Source organism: Chlamydomonas reinhardtii, chromosome 11 (genome assembly GCF_000002595.2).
Source record: "Chlamydomonas reinhardtii strain CC-503 cw92 mt+ chromosome 11, whole genome shotgun sequence".
Classification (NCBI taxonomy): domain Eukaryota; kingdom Viridiplantae; phylum Chlorophyta; class Chlorophyceae; order Chlamydomonadales; family Chlamydomonadaceae; genus Chlamydomonas; species Chlamydomonas reinhardtii.
The window spans coordinates 331,405-350,945 of NC_057014.1; the positions used below are offsets into that span (position 1 = coordinate 331,405).

General features: G+C 62.2%; 6 protein-coding genes across 7 annotated transcripts in view; 3 read left to right on the plus strand and 3 right to left on the minus strand.

Annotated features, from left to right (window-relative positions):
- Positions 1 to 88: 88 nt before the first annotated feature.
- Positions 89 to 5,414, minus strand: CHLRE_11g467568v5 (uncharacterized protein). Its single transcript, XM_043067317.1, has 9 exons — positions 4,875 to 5,414; positions 4,574 to 4,626; positions 4,217 to 4,308; positions 3,884 to 4,000; positions 3,412 to 3,530; positions 3,136 to 3,193; positions 2,328 to 2,671; positions 1,164 to 2,082; positions 89 to 462 (listed from the first exon to the last, which is right to left on the minus strand). Exons 1-8 carry the CDS (start codon positions 5,176 to 5,178, stop codon positions 1,892 to 1,894), a joined length of 1,278 nt encoding a protein of 425 aa, XP_042919317.1. The 5' UTR covers positions 5,179 to 5,414; the 3' UTR covers positions 89 to 462; positions 1,164 to 1,891.
- A 674-nt stretch (positions 5,415 to 6,088) lies between these two features.
- Positions 6,089 to 8,179, minus strand: CHLRE_11g467569v5 (uncharacterized protein). Its single transcript, XM_001701325.2, has 3 exons — positions 7,645 to 8,179; positions 7,332 to 7,520; positions 6,089 to 6,891 (listed from the first exon to the last, which is right to left on the minus strand). Exons 1-3 carry the CDS (start codon positions 8,107 to 8,109, stop codon positions 6,886 to 6,888), a joined length of 660 nt encoding a protein of 219 aa, XP_001701377.1. The 5' UTR covers positions 8,110 to 8,179; the 3' UTR covers positions 6,089 to 6,885.
- A 2,495-nt stretch (positions 8,180 to 10,674) lies between these two features.
- On the plus strand, positions 10,675 to 11,976 carry CHLRE_11g467570v5 (uncharacterized protein). Its single transcript, XM_043067318.1, has 3 exons — positions 10,675 to 10,961; positions 11,140 to 11,316; positions 11,612 to 11,976. Exons 1-3 carry the CDS (start codon positions 10,890 to 10,892, stop codon positions 11,765 to 11,767), a joined length of 405 nt encoding a protein of 134 aa, XP_042919318.1. The 5' UTR covers positions 10,675 to 10,889; the 3' UTR covers positions 11,768 to 11,976.
- Positions 11,977 to 12,168: 192 nt separating this feature from the next.
- On the minus strand, positions 12,169 to 13,534 carry CHLRE_11g467571v5 (uncharacterized protein). The gene is made up of 5 exons (XM_043067319.1): positions 13,341 to 13,534; positions 13,193 to 13,219; positions 12,688 to 12,993; positions 12,370 to 12,459; positions 12,169 to 12,204 (listed from the first exon to the last, which is right to left on the minus strand). Exons 1-3 carry the CDS (start codon positions 13,409 to 13,411, stop codon positions 12,894 to 12,896), a joined length of 198 nt encoding a protein of 65 aa, XP_042919319.1. The 5' UTR covers positions 13,412 to 13,534; the 3' UTR covers positions 12,169 to 12,204; positions 12,370 to 12,459; positions 12,688 to 12,893.
- Positions 13,535 to 13,914: 380 nt separating this feature from the next.
- Positions 13,915 to 15,496, plus strand: CHLRE_11g467572v5 (uncharacterized protein). 2 transcript variants are annotated; one of them, XM_043067320.1, is made up of 4 exons: positions 13,915 to 14,149; positions 14,213 to 14,299; positions 14,358 to 14,416; positions 14,722 to 15,396. In XM_043067320.1, exons 3-4 carry the CDS (start codon positions 14,360 to 14,362, stop codon positions 14,923 to 14,925), a joined length of 261 nt encoding a protein of 86 aa, XP_042919320.1. In that variant the 5' UTR covers positions 13,915 to 14,149; positions 14,213 to 14,299; positions 14,358 to 14,359; the 3' UTR covers positions 14,926 to 15,396. The 2 variants fall into 2 exon arrangements, with proteins under 2 accessions (XP_042919320.1, XP_001701406.1); XM_001701354.2 differs by having other exon boundaries at positions 13,915 to 14,299; positions 14,722 to 15,496.
- Positions 15,497 to 17,017: 1,521 nt separating this feature from the next.
- The window catches only part of CHLRE_11g467573v5 (uncharacterized protein), a 3,392-nt gene continuing 868 nt past the window's right edge, over positions 17,018 to 19,541 (plus strand). Inside the window, exons 1-7 of the mRNA XM_043067321.1 lie at positions 17,018 to 17,370; positions 17,509 to 17,595; positions 17,727 to 17,804; positions 18,402 to 18,704; positions 18,857 to 18,944; positions 19,209 to 19,297; positions 19,467 to 19,541. The exon at positions 19,467 to 19,541 is cut by the window's right edge and continues 43 nt beyond it. Coding sequence (XP_042919324.1) covers positions 17,347 to 17,370; positions 17,509 to 17,595; positions 17,727 to 17,804; positions 18,402 to 18,704; positions 18,857 to 18,944; positions 19,209 to 19,297; positions 19,467 to 19,541 — 744 coding nt within the window. The 5' untranslated portion in view covers positions 17,018 to 17,346. The remainder of the gene's footprint in view (positions 17,371 to 17,508; positions 17,596 to 17,726; positions 17,805 to 18,401; positions 18,705 to 18,856; positions 18,945 to 19,208; positions 19,298 to 19,466) is intronic.

Below are 19,541 nucleotides of genomic sequence, written 5' to 3' on the forward strand. Positions count from 1 at the left end.
GCCCATGCCCCCGAAATTTCGGACCCGACCCGGCGACCCGCGACCGCACCTGTGCATAGTTTTCCCCCCGGATTCCAACGCGGCAAAGCTTTGAGTATTTTTAAGTTGGCCGGACTGGCCAACGGAGCCCGAATCAGGCCAAGGCCCGCACAGGCCAGGCCTCGCTCCGGCTAGGCCCAACGTTGGTAGGCATCCACCCCATGGAAGCGCTTGCGCGTGGTCCAACGCTTTCCGCAAGTAGCTTCCATTCACACTCCCGTAGTACATACTTGCGCACGGTCCCGGGCACGCCACGGAGCGCAGCGCTGGCAGCGCACAAGGCAGCGCAGCGCACGCCGAAGCGCCCAGAACGTTCCAATCTTGGCCATTTGCGCCGTCCCTTGTGGCGCTGCTCTCGTCGCATTGCCCCTCCTTCCTAGCTAAGGTCTTTGCTTACAAGATCACGGAATCCGAGCCTGCTGCCTGCATGTGGGGGCAGCGGGGGGCAGCGGGGGGCAGGGCGGGGGGCAGGGTGAAGGTTAGTGTACGGTAATCGGCGATGCTTTAGGGTAGTCCTGTAGTGTGCTGTGTGTTCCCAGACCATAGCACTCAATAAGTAAGTTGCAAGTTGCAACGTCAGGCGTGAGCGCGCGGCTGGTTGAACGCCCGCGAGGGGTGCAGGATATGGGGTGCGGGATGCGGGGGACGGAGGGGTACGGCGGTGCGTGCCAGTGCCTGCCCTGTCACCCAACACCCTGCATTGCCAGCGCTGGATGCCGGTTTCCCTCCGAGCCCTTCAGCGCCGACCCAGATGGCCGACTCCTGGACTCGCTACGACGAACGGCTTTCATGTCGCTCCGGGCTGTTGCTGTTGCTGTGTTGCACACTTGCACACTTTGCAGCTACCGGCACGCGTGCGGTATGCCTCAAATTGCCCCGCGGTGGCGCAGTCCCCCCTCCCCGGTGTATCAACCCCGTGGCGCGGTTTGTCTCCTCCGGAAGCATGCGGTACGGCGTGCGGCCGTGCGGGTGCTTGACCGGAGAGGTGTGCGTTCGCAAGGCCAGCGGGGGGCGCCACTTGCCATGTTCAGGAGATTGCGGCAGGGATGCTCATGCTCATGCAGGTCAGCAGGATTCGCTGCGGCAAGTCCCACGGCCGAACAAACAGCTTGCGCCGCCCCCACCTCCACGTTTCCCCGTACCGCCCTGCGTCTCAAGAGCCACAGCCCAGATGTATAGCACGCCTACGCGCCAGAAGTCTGTCCGCACGCCTACAACAACAGGTTGCATGGGTTCTAAGGACCTGCTGATGCAGTGCACGAGCCAGTGACTGACACCCATTCCCGCCGAGGCCCCGCGACAGCTGCCTAGGTCGCTCGCACGCTCACGCCGCAAGACAACACGCAAGTGCCTTTGGGTTCCCCCTCCCTCCCGAGGGGTGCCGTGGCGGGCACGCGCCCTCCCAAGACGTGCGCCGTGCAGAAGGATGCGACCCACGATCGGCAGCCCGGCACTACCCCCCGGTACACCGTAGTACCACACAACATCCCCTTGCATTTCTTGTTAGCTTGGCATGCACTTCATAGATTCATGTGAGCGCCCTGGCTTGGAAAGGCAGGTAGGAAGCGCAGTAGTGTTACACGGGCATTTAGTCTTTGCCCACCACACACATCGCCCACGCACCGCTCACCGACGTCTGGGCGTCTGCCAGGCTCCCAAGCCCCACGGGCGCCTGGCCACCTCCGCCACGCCACCCAGCCACACGCCCACACCACCCAGCACTCAGCTAGCTAGCAAGCACAGCCAGCACCTCACCGCATCCTAACCGCTGGCCACAACCAAGCACTTTCAACACCGCACCAGCTGGGTTCCAGCGCGCCCACCCTGATCGCGCCGCTGCTCGCCTCCACTGCTAGCTCTCGGCCGCGTCGCGCACCAGCGAGGTCAGCTCCCAGTCCAAGCCCTCTTCGTAGCCGCCGTCGCTGCCCGGCGCTCCCGGCACCCGCGGCGGCAGGTAGGGCGGCGCGGGTCCGGCCCGCAGCGCCGCCCAGTCCACCCCGGCGAAGAAGGGGTGCGCCCGTAGCTCAGCCATGTCCTCCGCGCCTGCGTGGGACGGGCGGGAGCGGGAGCGGGAGCGGGGTGGGCCGGAGCGGGGAATGCGGCGATGAACCAGGGCAGACCAAACAGAAGTACATTATAAGTACCCTTCCCATTTGAAGTTCTGCCGCACCGGCGTCCACTTGTTCTGTCAATACCCCAGCACCCTACCCGACCCCCATGCGGGTTCATTGCAAGCCCCAACCCCACGCCCCAACCCCAGCCCTGCACAGCAGCACTGCGCCACTCACCAATGCGCGCCGCAGGCTCCATCGTCAACAGCCGGTCCGTCAGGTCACGTGCATCATCCGGATACACCACCGGCCCACGCAGCTTCGGCACCTTGCCCGCCGCCCCCAATCCCCCGCCACCACCGCCTGTTCCTGCCCCGCTGCTGCTGCCCGCCCCCTCGCCGCCCGCCGCGGCGGCCTCCGCATCCGCGCCCTCCCGCTGCGCTGCTGCCTCCACTGCGGCTGCGCCCCCCTCCGCCTTCCCCTCTTTCCCCCCCGCCTCCTCCTCCTCCTCCTCGCCGCCCTCCTCGTCGTCGGGCTCCCCGTCGGCGTTGTAGCCTGGGTCGCCTGGATAGGCGAATTCCCTGAAGGTCGGCAGGGGGTGGGATTGTAAGGGGTGGGTTGGGGTGGGGTGTCAGACGCCCCTGACTCCTGAGAGACGGTGCGCAGTCCAGCCGACGTCCAGGGGCTAGGTCGGTCGAGACTTCAAATGCACTCATATATGGGCAGAGCGGGGGTAATGCCCTACTGCCGTGCCCAGGGCCGCGTCGGCGACCTTCAAGGCGCAAGAACAGGCACAGCGTCCACGCGCTTCTGCAGGCCCTTGCCCCCCGGCCCTGACCTCCGCCCTGCGCCACCCTCGCTCGCATGCAACGGCTTGCCTTACTTCAGATGGAAAGGGTGGTGCAAACAACTCCTCTGTCCTTCACCCCGCCCCCCGCCCAGGGCCGCGGCCGCGCCGCTGCTTCCCTCCATCTCATCCTCACCTGCCCCTCCCCTCCCAAACTGCCCCGGCCTGCCCCCCCTACCGCTCCCCCTGCCTCTTCACCTGTCGGTGATCTTCTGGAAGGTCAGATACTCGCTGGCGGCCTTGAAGGGCGGCCGGCCTATGAGGTGGGGGGATGAGGGGTGAGGGGGTAGCCGTTCATGGAGAGCGGAGTGGTTGAGAGAGGGTTTGTGTGCCCGAGCCAAATGACATAGATGAGCGGGTGAAAATGACCGGTTGAGGGTGAGGAGTGAGGAGTGAGGAGTAGGGTGGTCCAGGCATAACTAGGTTCGACGGCGCCGGCGATTGACAGGGTCGGGGTGGGCGGCGGCCACCCACCCACGATCATCTGGTAGATCATGCAGCCCAGCGCCCACAGGTCTGCGGGGTAGCTCAGCGGCGCGTTCAGCAGCACCTCGGGCGACACGTACTCGGCGGTGCCCACAAAGGAGGTTGCGCTGTGCAGGGGGGGCGGGCGAGCGGGAGGGCGAGGGGGAGGGCGAGGAACAGGAAGGGTTGCTGCATTCCGGAACACGAGAACAAGCCGAGACCCCGAACCCGACAAACAAAGGCGGGAAGGCGGGCGGGGGAGATGGCACCGTTGACGGATGACGCGCAAGGCGTGCGTGTGTATGAATGCAGCGGCGGATGCCTCTTAAACCCAACCCCATCCACACATCCCAGACACACGCCGTGAAGCCATGCACCTCGCCCCCCCCCCCAGGCCCTCCTCCCCCACCCCCGCCCAAGTCGCTCCGCCCCCACCCCCGGTCTCCTCCTGCCGCCACCCCCGGTCTCCTCCTGCCCCCACCGCTGCTTGCCGGGCGGCTTCTCCGCCGCCGGCAGGAAGAAGGCCCGCGCGCTGCCGAAGTCGATCAGCTTGAGGTGGCCGTCGCCCGACAGCAGCAGGTTCTCAGGCTTCAGGTCCCTGGTGGGTAGGAGGAGGGGGGGGGCGCCGTAGGCGTGGGGTTGTGTGAATGGGGCAGCAGGGAATGAAAGGGGGCAGGGCAGGAGAACCCAGCCCTAGCCCCAACCAGCCCCCACCCGCCAGCCCTTGCCCCAACCCCAGCCCGAGCCCGAGCCCCATCCCCACCTACACACACACCCTCCCCCTCCCGCCCTCCCCCTCCCCCAAAGCCCCCACCTGTGCACCACCTGCGCCTTCCGCAGGTACTCCAGGATGAGCACCACCTCCGCCGCGTAGAACCGTACAGCCTCCAGAGGCAGCCGCCCGCGCTGCGTGCGGTAGGAGGGGAGTGGCGGCAATAACGGGGCAATGGGGCGGGGAGTGACGGAGCCCGGGCGCTGCACCCTGGCAGCTGCCTGCCTGCAGGCGGCCCAGCAATCAGGCTTGCTGCTGCAGGTACTGCTGCTGCTGGTGGTGGTGGTGCTACTGCTACTGCTTCTGCTGCTGCCGCAGAGCTCGCTTGACAGGTTCTCCACAAGACTGCGCGGCGACACAACAACCCTTGTATACGTGCTTGCGCCCCACAGCCCCCACCTTGTTGATTTGCTCGTACAACTCCCCGCCGGCGCAGTACTCCATTCCCATGTCTGCGTGTTCAAGGAGGAAAGCGGTGCTGTCCATACATGTGTGTCTATGCTTCTGTCACCATCGCAGCAGCAGGTCACGCTGCTCGGAAGCCCCACCACTCCCTGCCAAACTTGGCTGCTGCTGCTACTGCCTCTGCTGCCACACCCGCCCACCCACCCCACACACAGTTCCCCTTAAAACACCCCGCATGCGTGTGCAGCCGCTGCTGCAGCCTTCCAGCACCCCCATGTCACGCATGGCTGCTCACACAGGTTGTCCGGGTCCTGGAACGTGAAGTGCAGCTTGGCGATGCCCGCGTCGTCGAACTTGTCCAGAATAAACCGCTCGTTCTTTATGTACTCGACCATTTTATTGCGCATGACGAGGTGCTTGTTCATCATTTTGATGGCGTATTGCTTCCCGCTCTGCTTCTGGCGCGCCAGAAACACCGTGGAGAAGCTGCCATCTCCAATGCGCCCGAGCACGTCGAAGTCCTTGATGGTTAAGGTCACACGGGGGGCGCGATACCCTTCTTGCTGCTCACGGTCGCGAAGCCCCTCTTCACTGGCCATTGCTGTCGCCTAGCTGTGTCACAAGCCGGTTCCGGCAGGCATGGAATGTTTCGCCAGGGCGCCGCTTACGTGCCAAGCCCCACGTAATCAATGCACATTCGAATAACTAAAAGAAAGCAACTAATCGAATCTCAAAGCAGTCCAAGGCGTCGGTGCACTGGAAGGGTCCTGCACGATGCTGGTTCCTGCTTGCACGCCTAGAGTTCCTCGTACACAACGCTGCAAATAACATGGCGGGCCATGGGGAAATGGCATTGATGTGGCGGGGCTACGGCATGGGGAGGCACGCACGTCCATGCAAGCATGCAGGACGTGCCACGCGTGCGTGTGCATACAGGTGCTGGTGCCACGCTTTCCGGTTGTCCCTCCTTCGATGCCGCATTCACCCCTGCGGCCCTAACTGTTCTGTTCGAAGAGGAACGCAACAATTCCCTACGCAAGCTGGATGATGGTGGGGATCCTCCGTGCCGTGCGCATCTGTGCGCATCGATGGAGCAGTGTGCGATGGGTGTGTGATGGGACAGGGTTCAGGCAGGTTGGCGAGGTCCCATAGGGTCCCATAGGACTCACTGTGCGCGGAGTCACACGGACTTTGCCCGCGGGAGGGTTTGCAGCAATGTCGGGGTTGGGCCCTGATAGCATGTGATGGCTCGGCGTCTTCGGGAGCTGGGACTGTCCCCTCTGTAACATCCGCATCCATAGGGTGGAGCAGTGTGCGATGGGACAATGTTAGTGTGGGGCAGGTTGGTGACGTCCCGTAGGGTGCAGCTGATTCCCAGACCCCAGCAGATGGCAAACAGCATACAACCGCGGTGTACTGGTGGTCCCTAGTTGTCCGGCAACGTTTGCCCTAGCTGGCTGGCTAGCTTGCCTAAGCATCCCTGGGCACAGGGCTCCAGCGGTCCCGCCCCGTAGATAACGGTAGATACCAGCTCTCCCCGCGTATCTACCCTACAGGATTTGACCTCGTTCGTGTAGGGGGCGCTCTGTAGGCATTGCACAGTGCCTCTGCAGCGCTGCACGATCCCCTCAAAGCCATTACCTTTCCCCCATAAGCTTGCTGGATGTGTAGTTTCTGTCCCTGAAAGAACTATTAAGTTTCAACACGGACCAAACCAGCCAGATTGCCAGCCAAAATGATCCTTATTCTTCTCTTCTCAGTTACAGCACGGGCCCCATCAGGGAGCCACCCGCAGGGAGACGAGCGCCTCATCTTCGGGCGGACGACAGCGCACGAGTGCGTGCACGCTACATGCGCCGTGCATCCCGCACTGAGTTTGCTAACAAACAAAATTGTGCATCCGCATCCGAGACGGTGCGGCATCTGCCGCAACTGCCCCTCCCCAACACGGAAGTGCGCGCCCCAACGCCTGTCGCCGTTGGGAGCGGCGCCACAAAAATTGTGATATGGTTGTCTACTCTTCGGTCCAGCCCGCAGGCCTTCGTGCCTGAACCCCCCTCTGGCTCACTCACACGCACTCCCACCAAGCCGTGCAAAAATGCTGTGCCCCAGAGGAGGCCCCCCGGGGACACCCCTGCCCAACCGCTCCTCTGCACACGGCCCGCCCTCCATCGTGCTGCGCCCAGCTCGGCCGCTCTGGCGCTCGCCAAGTCCCGCAGCACGTCGCGGCCGCTGCCGCCTCCCCCACTCCGCAATCGAGATCAATGTCCCTGCAACGCCAGTGCTCGAAGAATCCAGCTGGAAGTTTACGACTGCGGGGCAGGGTAACGGGTAACCGGGAAGGAGAAGGTCAGCCAAAGGGCGGCGCACGTTTGGGGGTATGAGCGGGAGGGAACGCTGGCAACTGAACAGTCACGGCCCTGCTCTTCGCTTTCGTCCGGGAATTTGGACATTGCTACAATACGCGCTGCTGTGGACTGCCGGGGGGAGCCAAGGGGACGTAACGCCCACCCGCTTGGGCGACACGGCCAGGCGCGTGTGCGACCCGCAAATTGCCCTCAGCAGCCCAATTCCGGCAGCCGAAGCACCTTCGCAGCCCGCAGTGCAGGAGCGCACGGGGCGACAGGGACCCATATCGACGCGACCACAATCGCGACGGTGATTCAAGCGGGGTCCTCCGACCGACCCCGCTTGCTCCCCGAGCCCGTCGACCTGACGCCACCCCCTTTCCATCCACCATCTTCGCGCTCACCAGCTTGGCGGTCATCTCCTTGGTCAGCTGGTCAGCGACGCGCTCAATCTGGCCGCGAACGGACAGGTCAATCTGGCTGCTGCCATACTCCACCACGAAGCCGGCAATCAGGCTGGAGTCAATCACGGGCTTCAGCTTGATGTTCTTGCTGCCGGTGAGCTCCTGCAGCTTCTTGGCGATCAGGAACTGCTGCAAGGGTGAAAAGAAAGGAGCAAGAAACATACCGACTTATGGCTATTGCTCAAGGTCTTTTGTTTAAAAGCGAACGTGGCTATGGCTGCGAGCTTTGCTGCCACCGAAGCTCGGCCCTCACCTGCTCCTGCTCCAGCTTCACAGCCGAGCGCAGAGTAGCGACCTGGGTGTCAGTCATCTGGCAGTAGAGGTCCTCGAAGCACTCGCAAATCTCAGGGACCAGCGACAGGCGGTCCTTCTCCACCAGCAGGTTGAGCCAGTTAATCGTGTATTGCTGGAAGCCGGCCTCCTTGGCGATCTTAGCCAGGACAGCGCGCTTCTTGTCCGACTCCACAACGGGGTTCATGATCAGAGCGCTCAGCTTGGCGTTCTCCTTCATCAGGCCGGCGACCGCGTCCACATCGGCGTGCACAGCCTCGAGCTTGCCCTTCTCGTCGGCGAGCTCAACCAGAGCCTTGGCATAGGACTCGCTGACCTCGTTCTTGCGGGCCATCACAACAACGGTGCGGCGGCCGGCCTTGGGCGCGGCACGGACGGCCGACGCCTTGAAGGCGCGGGGGCCAGCAATCGACTTGGCGGCCAGCATTTTCGCTAATTAATTGGCTCGGCGCTTAAGGCGCACGAGAGAAAAAAGCGAGTGAGGTGGGGCGCGCGGTAAGAGCGAGGGTGTATTGCAAGCAAGCACAGGATAAGGGTAGCGGTCGGCTTGCATGGGGGAGCGACCATTCCGCCCCTCCCTCGTGCGCCGGGGACTCTTTCGACAATTGCCTTTTACTTTCGGCATCATAGCATTGTCAAAGGCATCACCATAGCTGCCGCGCGTGCACTTATTGCTGATGTCCACCGACAACCCACGCCTCGCGTGTCTAAACTCTTTTTCGCAAAGTCAGTTTTCTTCGTCACCTCACTTAGAACTTTGTTGTTGGGCAATCATTGGAAGTCACAACTTTCTTCTTGCTCAGGGGGGCCGTTTTGCGGTTTGAGGCGGCGCAATCTGCCACTCCAGCAGCTCTTGGGCATCGCTCAGCGTATAGCGATGCGTGCTGTCATGCATCAGGTTCCTCACATGGCCCAGCGCCCTGGAGCATCGCAGCTGCGAAGTTCAGACGACCAGCCTGGATCGCTCTGCTGGGCACGCGCCTTATTAGGTCTTGGCAACCGGGTACCAGCAGCGGTTATGGTCTTGCGCCGTGGATGCCTTGCATCGGTGCCAGGGCTAGGCGCCGTGCAGTACACGGTTGGAGGAAGTAGGCGCGCCGGGCATGGCCAGGGCTTTGTGATGGCCTCATGGGCTCGCGTGCGTGTTTGGGCCCTCTGTTGGGGCGCACGGCTGCTGCGCGCTCCGCATACACACGCACATACACACATCATGTACTGCTGGCATGTGCAATACGTCTCTATGATTAGACTATAATCACACACACGTATTCTTTCATGAGAAATCATGATTACCTATTTCTGCAAGCATGAGGGACTGGCATGCAGCATTCTTCACGCATCCGCGTGCGTGCACGCACACCGCATTACCGTATCCAATTATATGGTGCCGGCCTCGCGCCCTGGTTGCTGGAGGGTCAATGAGGCTTACCTCGCCTGCACACAGCAGCCCGCTGTGGGGCTTCTCGTGTACGGGTAATGGAGGCTGCAGGGGATTGGTCAGATTGACGTGCAAACGCGTTGGCTTGGGCCCACGTTTAAGGTAAAGTGATTGCGCTGTGTTAGCCGTGGCGTGTAAGGCCGTACGCGGCGTCATCGGCGCTGTCTGACTTTGTCAGGGACATGCGGTCGGCAAACAGCCAAACAGGCCACGAAGAGAGCGGGACTGCGGACCAGGGAGGCTCTCTGCTGCGTGTGTGTTGCATTTGCTTGAAAGAAAGCCTGGAGAGCCGCAGGACAGGGGACAGGGGGAGCGCATCTGGGCGGGAAGGCCTCGTACCCTAGCGAAGGCACATGGAGGGCAGCTGCGCGTCATGTGCGGCTTCCGTCCGGCAAGAATTGGGCACCGTGCGCCAACTACAATTGGCGTTTCTAAACGCCGCTATGAACACACTGGGTGGGTTGCGTGCCATGCTGGGCAAGCAAACAGGCATGGCACCGAGGTATGGGGGGTATCTTCTCTGGAGGGCCGGCCACCCTGACTGCAGCAACTGCAATGCAAAATGCCGCAGGGCTCAGGGGTTAGGACGCCACTGCATCTGCGGATGCGGTGACAGCAAGCACCCCTAGGGCGGTGCGGGTCTGGTCAAGTGGAGCAGCGGCGGTTGACTGTGTGTGCTGGACCAGGGCACGGGGCATAGCTGCGAGGTCCGGAGTGGCGATGGTGGTGCCGCTACCCCACAGCAGTTGTCACAACAGAAGTTGTCTCAACTAGAAAGGAGCTCAACAAGCTGCTGTCTCATGTGAAGGACCAGTGATTTTGGCGCAGTGAGAACTGCGGGAACGAGAGTGCCAGCACGGCCACCACCCGATTCCTGCCCATCTCTACTCCTGTTCCTCGCATACACAGGGGAGCGCAATTCCTAGCACAACACAGGGAGCTACTGCCGCAATGGTTCCCCGACAGCCCAGAAGAGCCCATGCCACCTTGCTGCGCCGCTCTCAACGACGTGGTGCGGCTGCCGGACGGCCGTGTGCAGGGCGCTGTGGAGGATGTTCCGAAGATGTTGGCGTTCCTGCACCGGTTTCAAACTAAAACACCTACCGCTGCGCAGTACCCCGGCTTGCCCCCTCCCCCTGTCGCATTGCGCACCATTGCAGGCCAGGCATGACGGGAATTAACCCCCGATCCCAGCTATCGGCTATGGGCTCATTCCCAGCATCCAGTTCCGCGCAGTCGCAGTTCTGCGAACGGAGTGGGAGGGGGATGCGGGGGGAGGGATGCCCGGTGCCCGGACTGTGCGAGCCAAGGCGAGAGAGCGCGGGCGGGGCGGGGCCGGGGGCGGGGGGGTGGGGGGGGGGGGGTGGGGGGCCCCGAGATGTTGCACATGATTTCGCGAAATCGTCACCACGATAGTATGCACCGTTGATACCACAAACTGCGCTGCTGATCCATCGAGATGAAGCAACCGGCGTCGCTGCTTTCGCCGATCGGCGAGGGCGCATGCGCTTCGCACTTACAATGTCTTGAAAAATGTTTATTGCCTTGAGGTGCCATCGTCTACCGCTATCGAGCGCCGGGATCCTCCAATCCCTTCGCCTCTAGTCTGACGTCTTCCTTGCGTTTCCGCAAAGTTATGCATTGCTTGGGACAAATTTAATGGCGTATTATTTGCACAAAAATTCTGGCTACGTTCGGGTTTCCCGACGTAACTGCACATAAAACTGGAATAACCGAGGGGGCCCCGCCTGGGACTGGATGCGACCGCAATGGCTTCCGCCCCTCCCCCTTCGGGGGAAGGGGCAAGCCAACACAAGCAGCATACTGTGTTGCTCAGCAGGGCGAGGACACACTAGCGGTGCTGACGAGGGTGTAGCATACCCAGTACGGCGGCAAGCCCAGGTGGGAGGTCCGCACGAAGCGAGCCAGGCGCCGGAGGACTTGAGGCGCAGCAGCGCAGGAGTGTCGGATGAGTGCGGCTGTGAGGCCAAGAACACCCTCAGAATACCCTGCCAACAGGCGCGCGAGCACCAGCTTACCAGCAAGTATGGGGCAGCAGGCGGCAGCAGCGGCGGCGGCACGGTGGGCGCTGAGGGCAGCGTCACCATTACCTTCGGCCTGCAGCACACCGGCCACACGCCAGGCAGCGCCGCTGACATGGTGGCCATGCCGCTGCACACCGACATTGCCGCGGAGGTGCGGCGCCTGGCCCTGCTGTAGCACTCCTCGCAGTCGCTGCAGCAGCGGATCGCCACCTCTGTGCTCTGCAGGTGGCGCAGCGTGAGGGCGTTGATTGCGGCGCCGGACCCGCTGGACACACGGTGGTTAGTTCCCCACGGACGCCACCATTCGCAGCCTGCAGCAGCGGGCCATTCAGCTGTTAGATGCATTCGACCAGGTGGCGGTGCATGAAGAGAGCTGGAGCAGCAGGTGGAGCAGGAGTACCCTGGTGCGCGCACGCACTTCCGGCCCGCCACGGACACCAGCGCAGGCATGCTGCTGGCAGCGCGCGCAGCTGCCTGAGCAGCAGCGCATGCTGAAGCTGTACGGCGACACCATCGTCAGCATGGACGCGACCTACAAGACCACTAAGTGGGGCTTCCCGCTGTTCCTGATCACGGTGGTGGACAACCACGGCCACGGCTAACTGAACATAAAGGTCGATCGCACTGTGGACATGGGCGCGAGCGCAACCGAGGTGGTCAGCAGCTTGGATCCGGAGCAGCGCTTCTACACGGTCTGCATCAAGTCGGGCACGTGCACTTGCGGCGACTGTGTGACGCGCAACGTGCCGTGCAAGCACATGTTCATGGTGCTGGAGGCGGAGGCGGAGCCCGCCCTAACATTCGCAGACCTGCCCGCCAGCTTCATCCGGCAGCCGAACCTGGAGGTCTACGCCCACGTCACCGGCGGCGCCCTGCCCACACTCCAGCAGATCCCTGAGGAGAAGCAAGCTGCGGAGGTGGAGGCGCTGGCGCAGCTGCGCGCGGAAGAGCTGGTGCTCGCTCAGGCCGAGCAGCAGCATGGCGGCAGCGGCGGAGATGATGGCGATGAGGACGGAGGAGCCCATGCCACCAACCGAGCCTGAGGGGGGCCAAGGACACAGCGGATGGCGCAGCAGTCGCAGAGGAGCAGGAGGACGGTGGCGTGATGCCGCTAACCCAGGCGGAAGAGCAGGTTCTTGCCACGACCGTGCGAGACCTACTCGGCGCACTGCGCAATGCCACGTCCAAACTGTCGGGGGCGCACCTGGCAACGCTCAAACACGGGCTGGAGGGGCTGCGGGAGCAGACCCGGCCGGGACTGCAGCCCAGCGGCTTCGGCGCGGCGGATCCCAACCTGAGGCAAAAGCGGCAGGCGCCAAGTGGGCAGGAGTTTAGGAGCATGCCGGAGCCAGGCAAGGATGAAGGAAAGGCGGCAAGGAGGGAAAGGAAAGGCTGTGCACGTCCCCCTGGGCGTCATCCCGCCCAACACGAAGCCACCCCCACTACCTGCTGCCCGCGGCAAGCCCAACCCAGCACTCGACGCCCTGCACCGGTCCGACTTGGGACCCCTACTGTTCCTCACCTTGGAGTCACAGCTTGGAGTCACACCAGCTGCTGGATGTTCAGCTGCAGCTGCCGCAGCTGGACCTCTCCGTGCTGTCGCCGATCACCCTGGCAACATGGCCTGTCCAACTCCAGGGCATCGTGCTGACGCTGGCGCCGCAAGGCAGTCCGTTGTGGCATTTTGCCCGCCACGGCCGTGTCAACGCCAGCTTGCTGGGCGCCTACCTAGGCTTTATTTGGCGAGCCCACGGCCGTGGATGTGCTCGGCCGCGGCGTCTCCGGATGCATGACTGGGCGGGATAATATGGAGGAGGTGGTTCGCAGCCTGCACGGGGCAGCAGCGGCGAGGTCAGGCGACCCGGCGCTGCAGTGGGGACACCAGCACGAACCCAACTGCCTGTGGACTGTGCTGAACAGCCTCAAGCTCATCCCCGGCTTCAAGGACGCTACCACGTGGTTCATCCGAGAGCAGAGCTTCCTGCCGTGTGGCGGCTTGGGCGGCCTGCCGCCCATGGGAGCCTCACCGGACGGCATCCTGGAGGTGGAGGTGCCTGGGGAGATTCCCGGGCAGGAGAGGCTGGCGTGGCTGCTCCTTGAGTTCAAAAGCCGCTTTCCGTATAATAAGCCCTACGGCGTTGAGTGCGGGTGGCAGCGAAGTGTACGAGTACGCACCATACCGGCCCTTCCCAGCCACCATGCCCGCCCACCACTACGCGCAGGTGCAGCCGGGTGCAGCTCGGCATGTTCGCCTCCCACACGGTGCTGTACCTGTACCTGGAGTCAAGTCCGACCTTACGTGGCTTCGTCTAGCGCTGGGTCTTGGGGCGGAGGCTGGCTGCGGCCTGGGCTGCCATCCACAGCGTTTACCGTCGGTTACGAGGTAAAATGTGAATTCGCAACTTGTGCTACTGACTGCCTACTCTCGTGCCGCCTGCAAGCCCACTCCGCCTTCCGCTCTGGTCTACGTACGCATTAGTTCCGCAACACACGTCAATGGCTGGGGGCAAGCCGGGCGCTGCGAGGGGGGGGGAGTCAGCGGGGAGTGCCTCCACCAGCTGCATTCAGCAGCTCCACCGGCGAGGCATACAAGCAGCTGCTAGAGGCCACAAAGCCGGCTGCGAGCGCGCGGAGGTGATCGCGGTGTTCAGGGTGGCGACAAGAGAGTGTTTATTTAGCGCATGTGAAATAGTTGAAGGGCTTTGAACTTTGAACTGGCGTCCTTTTTGGTGGAGTTGGAAGCGTTTGACTTAAAGAAGACCGACGTGCGTTGAAAAAGCGAAAGTTTCCGGTAGAATTGGCCTATTGCACTGGCCATTGCGGACCAATCCGGGACAGCGCTTGGACAATACCATAACAGTGCCAAACAGCAATATCAGCTTTACTAGTCTTATAGGCCCCCAAAAGCTTGCAAGCTTGCTACAGTGCCACCACTGTTTGGGACTGGCTCGCTTCGCCCAGCCGCGTGACCTGCAATTCTGCAGGCACGCGATCTGCAAGATCTCGGTGGCACGAAGTGGCCTGCTGAACGCGATTGCCGCGTGCAGATCCGTCGGGCCGCTCCTCAACCCGCCACCGCTGGGCGTGCCGGCCAGAGCGTCGCTACCTGAAAGCGGCGTGGGCTGATCAACCAGGTAGGCGGGAGGATTATTTGGTTAAGCTGAACAGACTGACCGGGCCAAGTGTGCGCAGGCATGGCGAACGATTACTTTCGCGCACAGCCGGCTGCGCACGCTCACCTTGCTCTTAAGGTGAGGGCAAAAGTGCACGGTCAGACGCAGCACGCGCAGCAGGACACTCGCCAGCGGCCGCGGCGCCATGTCTCAGTGCCCCCCCCCCCCCCCCCAGCGCCACACAAGACGCACGGCTGCCGCTGCTGCATCGCCGCCGCAACTGCTGCTGGTTCCGCTGCTCGCCACACCCCCAGCGCGCCGCGCAGCTAGTTGCGCACGCAGCGGCTTATACACGACACACCACGGAGTCCGTGCCGCAATCGAATACACGTCGTAGTTTGATGCACACCTTGACTCTGCCCCACGGTGACTCCTGCTGACAGGTGATACTGCGCGGGGAAATACTGGTGATGTGGCTGGCTACGATGGCCTTGATAGCATTCCTGCTACCGAAGTCCAGCCTGGTCGAGACGATGGGCTTGGTGACCGCGTTCGTGGTCGCCCAGCAATTGACCGCTATCGTGGAGTTGGCTCAGACTCTCAACGGCGGGCCGCTGTTCATTCCCACTTGGAGTAGTTGGAGCTGATGGTCTTGGTGGACGCTTAAAGGTTGGGGCAACGTGGCTGCTTGAAGATGTGGGCTCGTGGCGGTTTGAGGCTGCGACTTGGCAGAAGCTCTCCCCTGGAAGTGCCGTGTTGTTAGGACCAGGCAAAACTGGTCGACTCGCACCCACAGGAGAGCAGCAAGCTTGGGAAGCTGATCACATCAGGTGCATGCTGTCGTAGCCAGAAGCACTTTCTGAGGTGTTGCGGTGTGGCCTGCCTGACACTCTGACACATGTTGGATGGACTAGTCCTTGAAGAGGTGTATAGAAGACCTCTTCTCTGCTCTGTTACTGTGCGTGGCATGTCTGTTCTGAGCGTGTCTGCACTGCTGAAGGTCCGATGATGAAACCAGTTACCTGTAGGCAGCTCATCAGATGGACTGCGTCCCTGGCCGACTAGGGCCTATTTTGTGCGGCAAAGCCAGGCAAAGGCACGCCGTCCGCTGAATCCCCCCGTGCTTTCAGCGCCGCAACATTTTGCACCCTTCCCGCATTCCGGGATTTCCATGCAGCCCTAGCTGGCGTACTGTAGCACCCGCACTCCCTTTACCTTGCGCTGCGTGGCGTCGCACTGTCTATGGTGGCAACATCGCCTGGCCGAGCGTCCGGCCGGGGTGTGCGGAACGCGCGGCAGCAGAAGCGCTCCAGCAACCGCGGCCAGCTACCTCTGTCGGTACAGTCGCAGCGCCCATGGATCTCCCACGGCTTTTCGGGGTGTTCGAGGACGCGGGCAACCAGGGAACAACGCCATTCCAATGCTACATGCAAGAACTTGAGGGCGTTAGTGCAGCTTGCAGAGCGCTACATACGGAATGCTTATGTTGGGTGACGCGCACGGTACGCAGTGCCTGTTCTGCTTTCGTGTGATGCGCCAGTGCGCTCTGTTAGCGAATGAAGTGCTTGCTAGTGAATGCGAATGCAAGACGCCGTCGTCGCTCTTAACGACGTGCGTTGCGGAACTAATGCTCCTGGCCATGAACCAGGGGCGGCGCCTGATCCGAAGTGCGATCGCCTGACTGCAGGGTCCCACGCGCGTACGGCAAAGAGTGGGTTGGAGTGACGTACGTTAAGTAAACTAGAGGTTGGATGGGGCTGTCCTGGGTGGGGCTGCAGAAGGATTGTCGGCAAAAGCCACCAGGGGCACCCCTGAAAGCCACACCTAGATGCCCCAGGGCGAATTCCGCAGGGTTATATACTTCCGCGTTCCGCCCACAATCCTCCAACCGCCGTCTTTCCATTTCTCTACCGTCAAGGAAGGCTGGCCCCTTTCCCTGCGGTCCATGTGTGCGGCACAACGCGAGAACGCCAGCAAATGGCTTCGAGCCAGCTCCCCTGCTGACAGCACTCCAATCTCCGGAGGATGTGAGGGTCCGACGGCTGCGCCGCTAGGTGTGCTCCGCGTCCGCACTCCGATGAGCGTGGACCTGCATGGACGGTGTGGGGTGGGTGGTCTATTCCATTCCGTACTAATGCAAGGGGAGCATTGTCACCTGACTCTACCGGTAGCCATAACAACAGACGTGCAATGCACTAAACTACCGTCGCAGGGCACGCGTGTAAGTCTGCCTGTTTGCTTGATCTCGGATTTGGGGTGTTCATGCAATCACTTTCAGTCGCCGTGTTGTGGCATCGAGTGCCAGAGCATGGGACAGCGAGGGGCAGCTGTCATCCAACCCAGGTAAAGGGCCCAGGATTTGTGTTGGGTTTCAGTAATGCACCTGCTATGATTGAGTACTGTTGAGTGCGGCCATCCAGCTTCCAGTGCTGCCCGCTAACTCGACAGTCTCCCGAGACGCAAGAATACGGTTGCGGTGCTCCTGGCGGCGGGGACTGGCGGCCCAGGACGTGCTTCATGAGCGGGCTTCACACCGAGCGGCCAGAGTGTACGGACGACATGGATACCAGCACACGCCGTTGCCTGACTGTAACCTCAGAGCCCACCCCAGAGCCCTCCCCTGGCCCACGCCCCGGCCCACCCCTTGCAGCAACTGCCTTCACCCTTCGACACTCCCCTCGCCACCCCAGGTCTCCGCACGCCAAACCACAGCGATATGAAGTGAATGCACGGACCCTTCACACGCTTGAAGCCAGCGCTAACGGGCCGGCTGGGCGCGCGGGCCTCGCGACATGGCAGAATCCCGGAGACCCTGGGGTCCTTGTGCCGCTTGCCGTGCTGAATTCCGCTCAAAGTCGGTGCTATACATAGCTGACATATTGTTACATTCATTTAGGCATTGCCACGCTGCGCCTTGTGCACGTAGAGCGGAGTTCTGTCGTGGTCACTCCAGGAAGGGTCCGCCCCCCGCAAGATCGCAGATCGCAAGGTGCGGGGACTGTTTGAGACAGCCCCGGCGCAGTAATACAGCTACGCTACGGTCAGTCACTTCGCGGTCACATATCACCATGATGCTCACCAAGTCCGCGCAGGTGACTAGCCCACTCGTCTAGAAGAAGCATGCTTGCAGCAAGGGGTCGACAGCGTGCAGCTCACTGACTCAATGCAGTAGTCTAGGAAAGTGATTGGAATAAATTCTTACAATCTGCTGATGTTCGCGTGCCTTGCAGGCCGCTTTCAGCGGCAAGGTTGCCCGCCCGGCCAAGGCCAACCGGGCCCGCCTGGTGTGCCGCGCTGAGGAGAAGTCCATCGCCAAGGTGAGCAAATGCATGGGCGGTTGCCGTTGGCGGCCAGGCTGTTGGAAAATCCGCGCGTCGTCTGATGATGACAAGGTTGCGTTTGGCAAAGTGATCTCGCTCAATCGCTAACAAGGCGCCTTGCATTGCAGGTGGACCGCTCGAAGGACCAGCTGTACGTCGGTGCCTCGCAGTCGTCCCTGGCTTACCTGGACGGCTCTCTGCCCGGCGTAAGTATACAGCATCGGCGGGGCGATGTGGACTCAGCGATGATGCTTTTGGGGCAGAAGTCGCTTGGAAATGTAGATCGGGAGATCTTCGGACGCTATGGCCGGGCCGGGGCTCGCGCGCAGGCGCGTAGTAGCGTCGACCGTGGGTGTGCGCGAAGGAATCGCGGGTCGCTTGCGCTCCGTGCATTGTTCACGAGCAGCAGCTTGCCTCAGCATTATCAATTACAGCGCATGATGATAAATGGCGTGGCGGCAGACCCTTGCTGACCAAGTTCAGACCTCAGCACTGGCCAGCACGCCGTCGCGCTGACCTGCGCGCGCATAGCTGATCAGAGGATGGGAGCTCCCTTGGCGCATCGTGTGGAGCTGATTGCGGAGCTGCTTGCGGAGTAGCATGCGCTGGAGCTGGCGGGACAGGGGGACTACGAGCAGCCGGGGGCTGGTGGCGGGTGGGGTAGCGCCGGCTCGTGCCCACCCTACCCCGCACCACGCATCCCACCTCGCCAATCTCTCAGCTATGAAATCAGCATGCCCACTCATACCACCCCTGTCCAACATCAACGCAATCTATTGTCCATTTTTCGTCATCCCAAACAGGACTTCGGCTTCGACCCCCTGGGCCTGCTGGACCCCGTGAACAGCGGCGGCTTCATCGAGCCCAAGTGGCTGCAGTACTCTGAGGTCATCCACGCGCGCTGGGCCATGCTCGGCGCCGCCGGCTGCATTGCCCCCGAGGTGCTGGGCGCCGCCGGCCTGATCCCCGATGCCACCAACATCAAGTGGTTCGAGAGCGGCGTAATCCCCCCCGCCGGCTCGTACAACGGCTACTGGGCTGACCCCTACACCATCTTCTTCGTGGAGATCGTGGCTATGCAGTTCGCTGAGCTGCGCCGCCTTCAGGTGCGGGGAGGGAGGGGCAGGCGCTCGTCGGGCGAAGAAGAAGAATCTGCGCAGGAAACGGTTTTACTTGAAGCCTCGGGTGCAGCGCTGGAGCTGTGGCTGATTACAGTTACAACCGATAACTGATCCCCTCCTCGCATGTGTCTCTGCAGGACTTCCGCTACCCCGGCTCCATGGGCCAGCAGTACTTCCTGGGCCTGGAGGCGATCTTCAAGGGCTCTGGCGACGCTGCCTACCCCGGTGAGCAGATAGAGGAGAGAGCGCGCGAGAGAGGGCCGCGGCTGCAGCTGGTGTGGGCCAAGGCTGGCGGAGACAGCCAGCAGGGGTCAGGGGGAGGGGCACAGGGCAGAGGCAGACGCCGGCGCTGTCGGGTGCGGGATGCGGGTTGCTGATGGATGGAAACTCCGATCCGCGGCGGACGGTTTCGTGCTATGTAGCTGCTCAACAGGGTTTGCATGCTCCTGGCTGACAGCGCATATGACGGTCCCTTCCCCCGCTCCGCAGGCGGCCCCTTCTTCAACCTGTTCAACCTGGGCAAGACCGAGGCTGCCATGAAGGAGCTGAAGCTCAAGGAGATCAAGAACGGCCGCCTGGTGAGCAAAGACACCTACTTGCTTGTGCCGACGGGTTCTTGATTGCATGACATCTGCGCCAAATGGATGCGCGACCTGAGTCGTCACCTGACGCATAACTGACATGGAGTCTTAATAATGACCTGCACTGATTCATGTACTCCATGTCTCGTATTTCCCCCTCGCACAGGCCATGCTCGCCATGCTGGGCTACGGCGCCCAGGCTGTGATGACCGGCAAGGGCCCCTTCCAGAACCTGGTGGAG

What these genes read in the sequence shown, in the direction of transcription:
- CHLRE_11g467568v5 (XM_043067317.1), bottom strand. Translation starts at nt 5,178, where the DNA reads ATGGCCAGTGAAGAGGGGCTTCGCGACCGTGAGCAGCAAGAAGGGTAT. An exon ending in AAGCCGCCCGGCAAGCAGCG is followed by an intron (nt 3,531 to 3,883) that starts GTGGGGGCAGGA and finishes CCCCCTGCACAG; the next exon opens with CGCAACCTCCTTTGTGGGCA. An exon ending in TTCCAGAAGATCACCGACAG is followed by an intron (nt 2,672 to 3,135) that starts GTGAAGAGGCAG and finishes GCCGACCTTCAG; the next exon opens with GGAATTCGCCTATCCAGGCG.
- CHLRE_11g467569v5 (XM_001701325.2), bottom strand. Translation starts at nt 8,109, where the DNA reads ATGCTGGCCGCCAAGTCGATTGCTGGCCCCCGCGCCTTCAAGGCGTCG. An exon ending in TGAAGCTGGAGCAGGAGCAG is followed by an intron (nt 7,521 to 7,644) that starts GTGAGGGCCGAG and finishes TCACCCTTGCAG; the next exon opens with CAGTTCCTGATCGCCAAGAA.
- CHLRE_11g467570v5 (XM_043067318.1), top strand. Translation starts at nt 10,890, where the DNA reads ATGGCTTCCGCCCCTCCCCCTTCGGGGGAAGGGGCAAGCCAACACAAG. An exon ending in ATACTGTGTTGCTCAGCAGG is followed by an intron (nt 10,962 to 11,139) that starts GCGAGGACACAC and finishes CCCTGCCAACAG; the next exon opens with GCGCGCGAGCACCAGCTTAC. An exon ending in ACACCGACATTGCCGCGGAG is followed by an intron (nt 11,317 to 11,611) that starts GTGCGGCGCCTG and finishes ACACCAGCGCAG; the next exon opens with GCATGCTGCTGGCAGCGCGC.
- CHLRE_11g467571v5 (XM_043067319.1), bottom strand. Translation starts at nt 13,411, where the DNA reads ATGCCGAGCTGCACCCGGCTGCACCTGCGCGTAGTGGTGGGCGGGCAT. An exon ending in GGCTGGGAAGGGCCGGTATG is followed by an intron (nt 13,220 to 13,340) that starts GTGCGTACTCGT and finishes GAATCTCCCCAG; the next exon opens with GCACCTCCACCTCCAGGATG. An exon ending in CACCTCCAGGATGCCGTCCG is followed by an intron (nt 12,994 to 13,192) that starts GTGAGGCTCCCA and finishes TGCCCCGTGCAG; the next exon opens with GCTGCGAACCACCTCCTCCA.
- CHLRE_11g467572v5 (XM_001701354.2), top strand. Translation starts at nt 14,360, where the DNA reads ATGGCGAACGATTACTTTCGCGCACAGCCGGCTGCGCACGCTCACCTT. An exon ending in ACGCTCACCTTGCTCTTAAG is followed by an intron (nt 14,417 to 14,721) that starts GTGAGGGCAAAA and finishes TCCTGCTGACAG; the next exon opens with GTGATACTGCGCGGGGAAAT.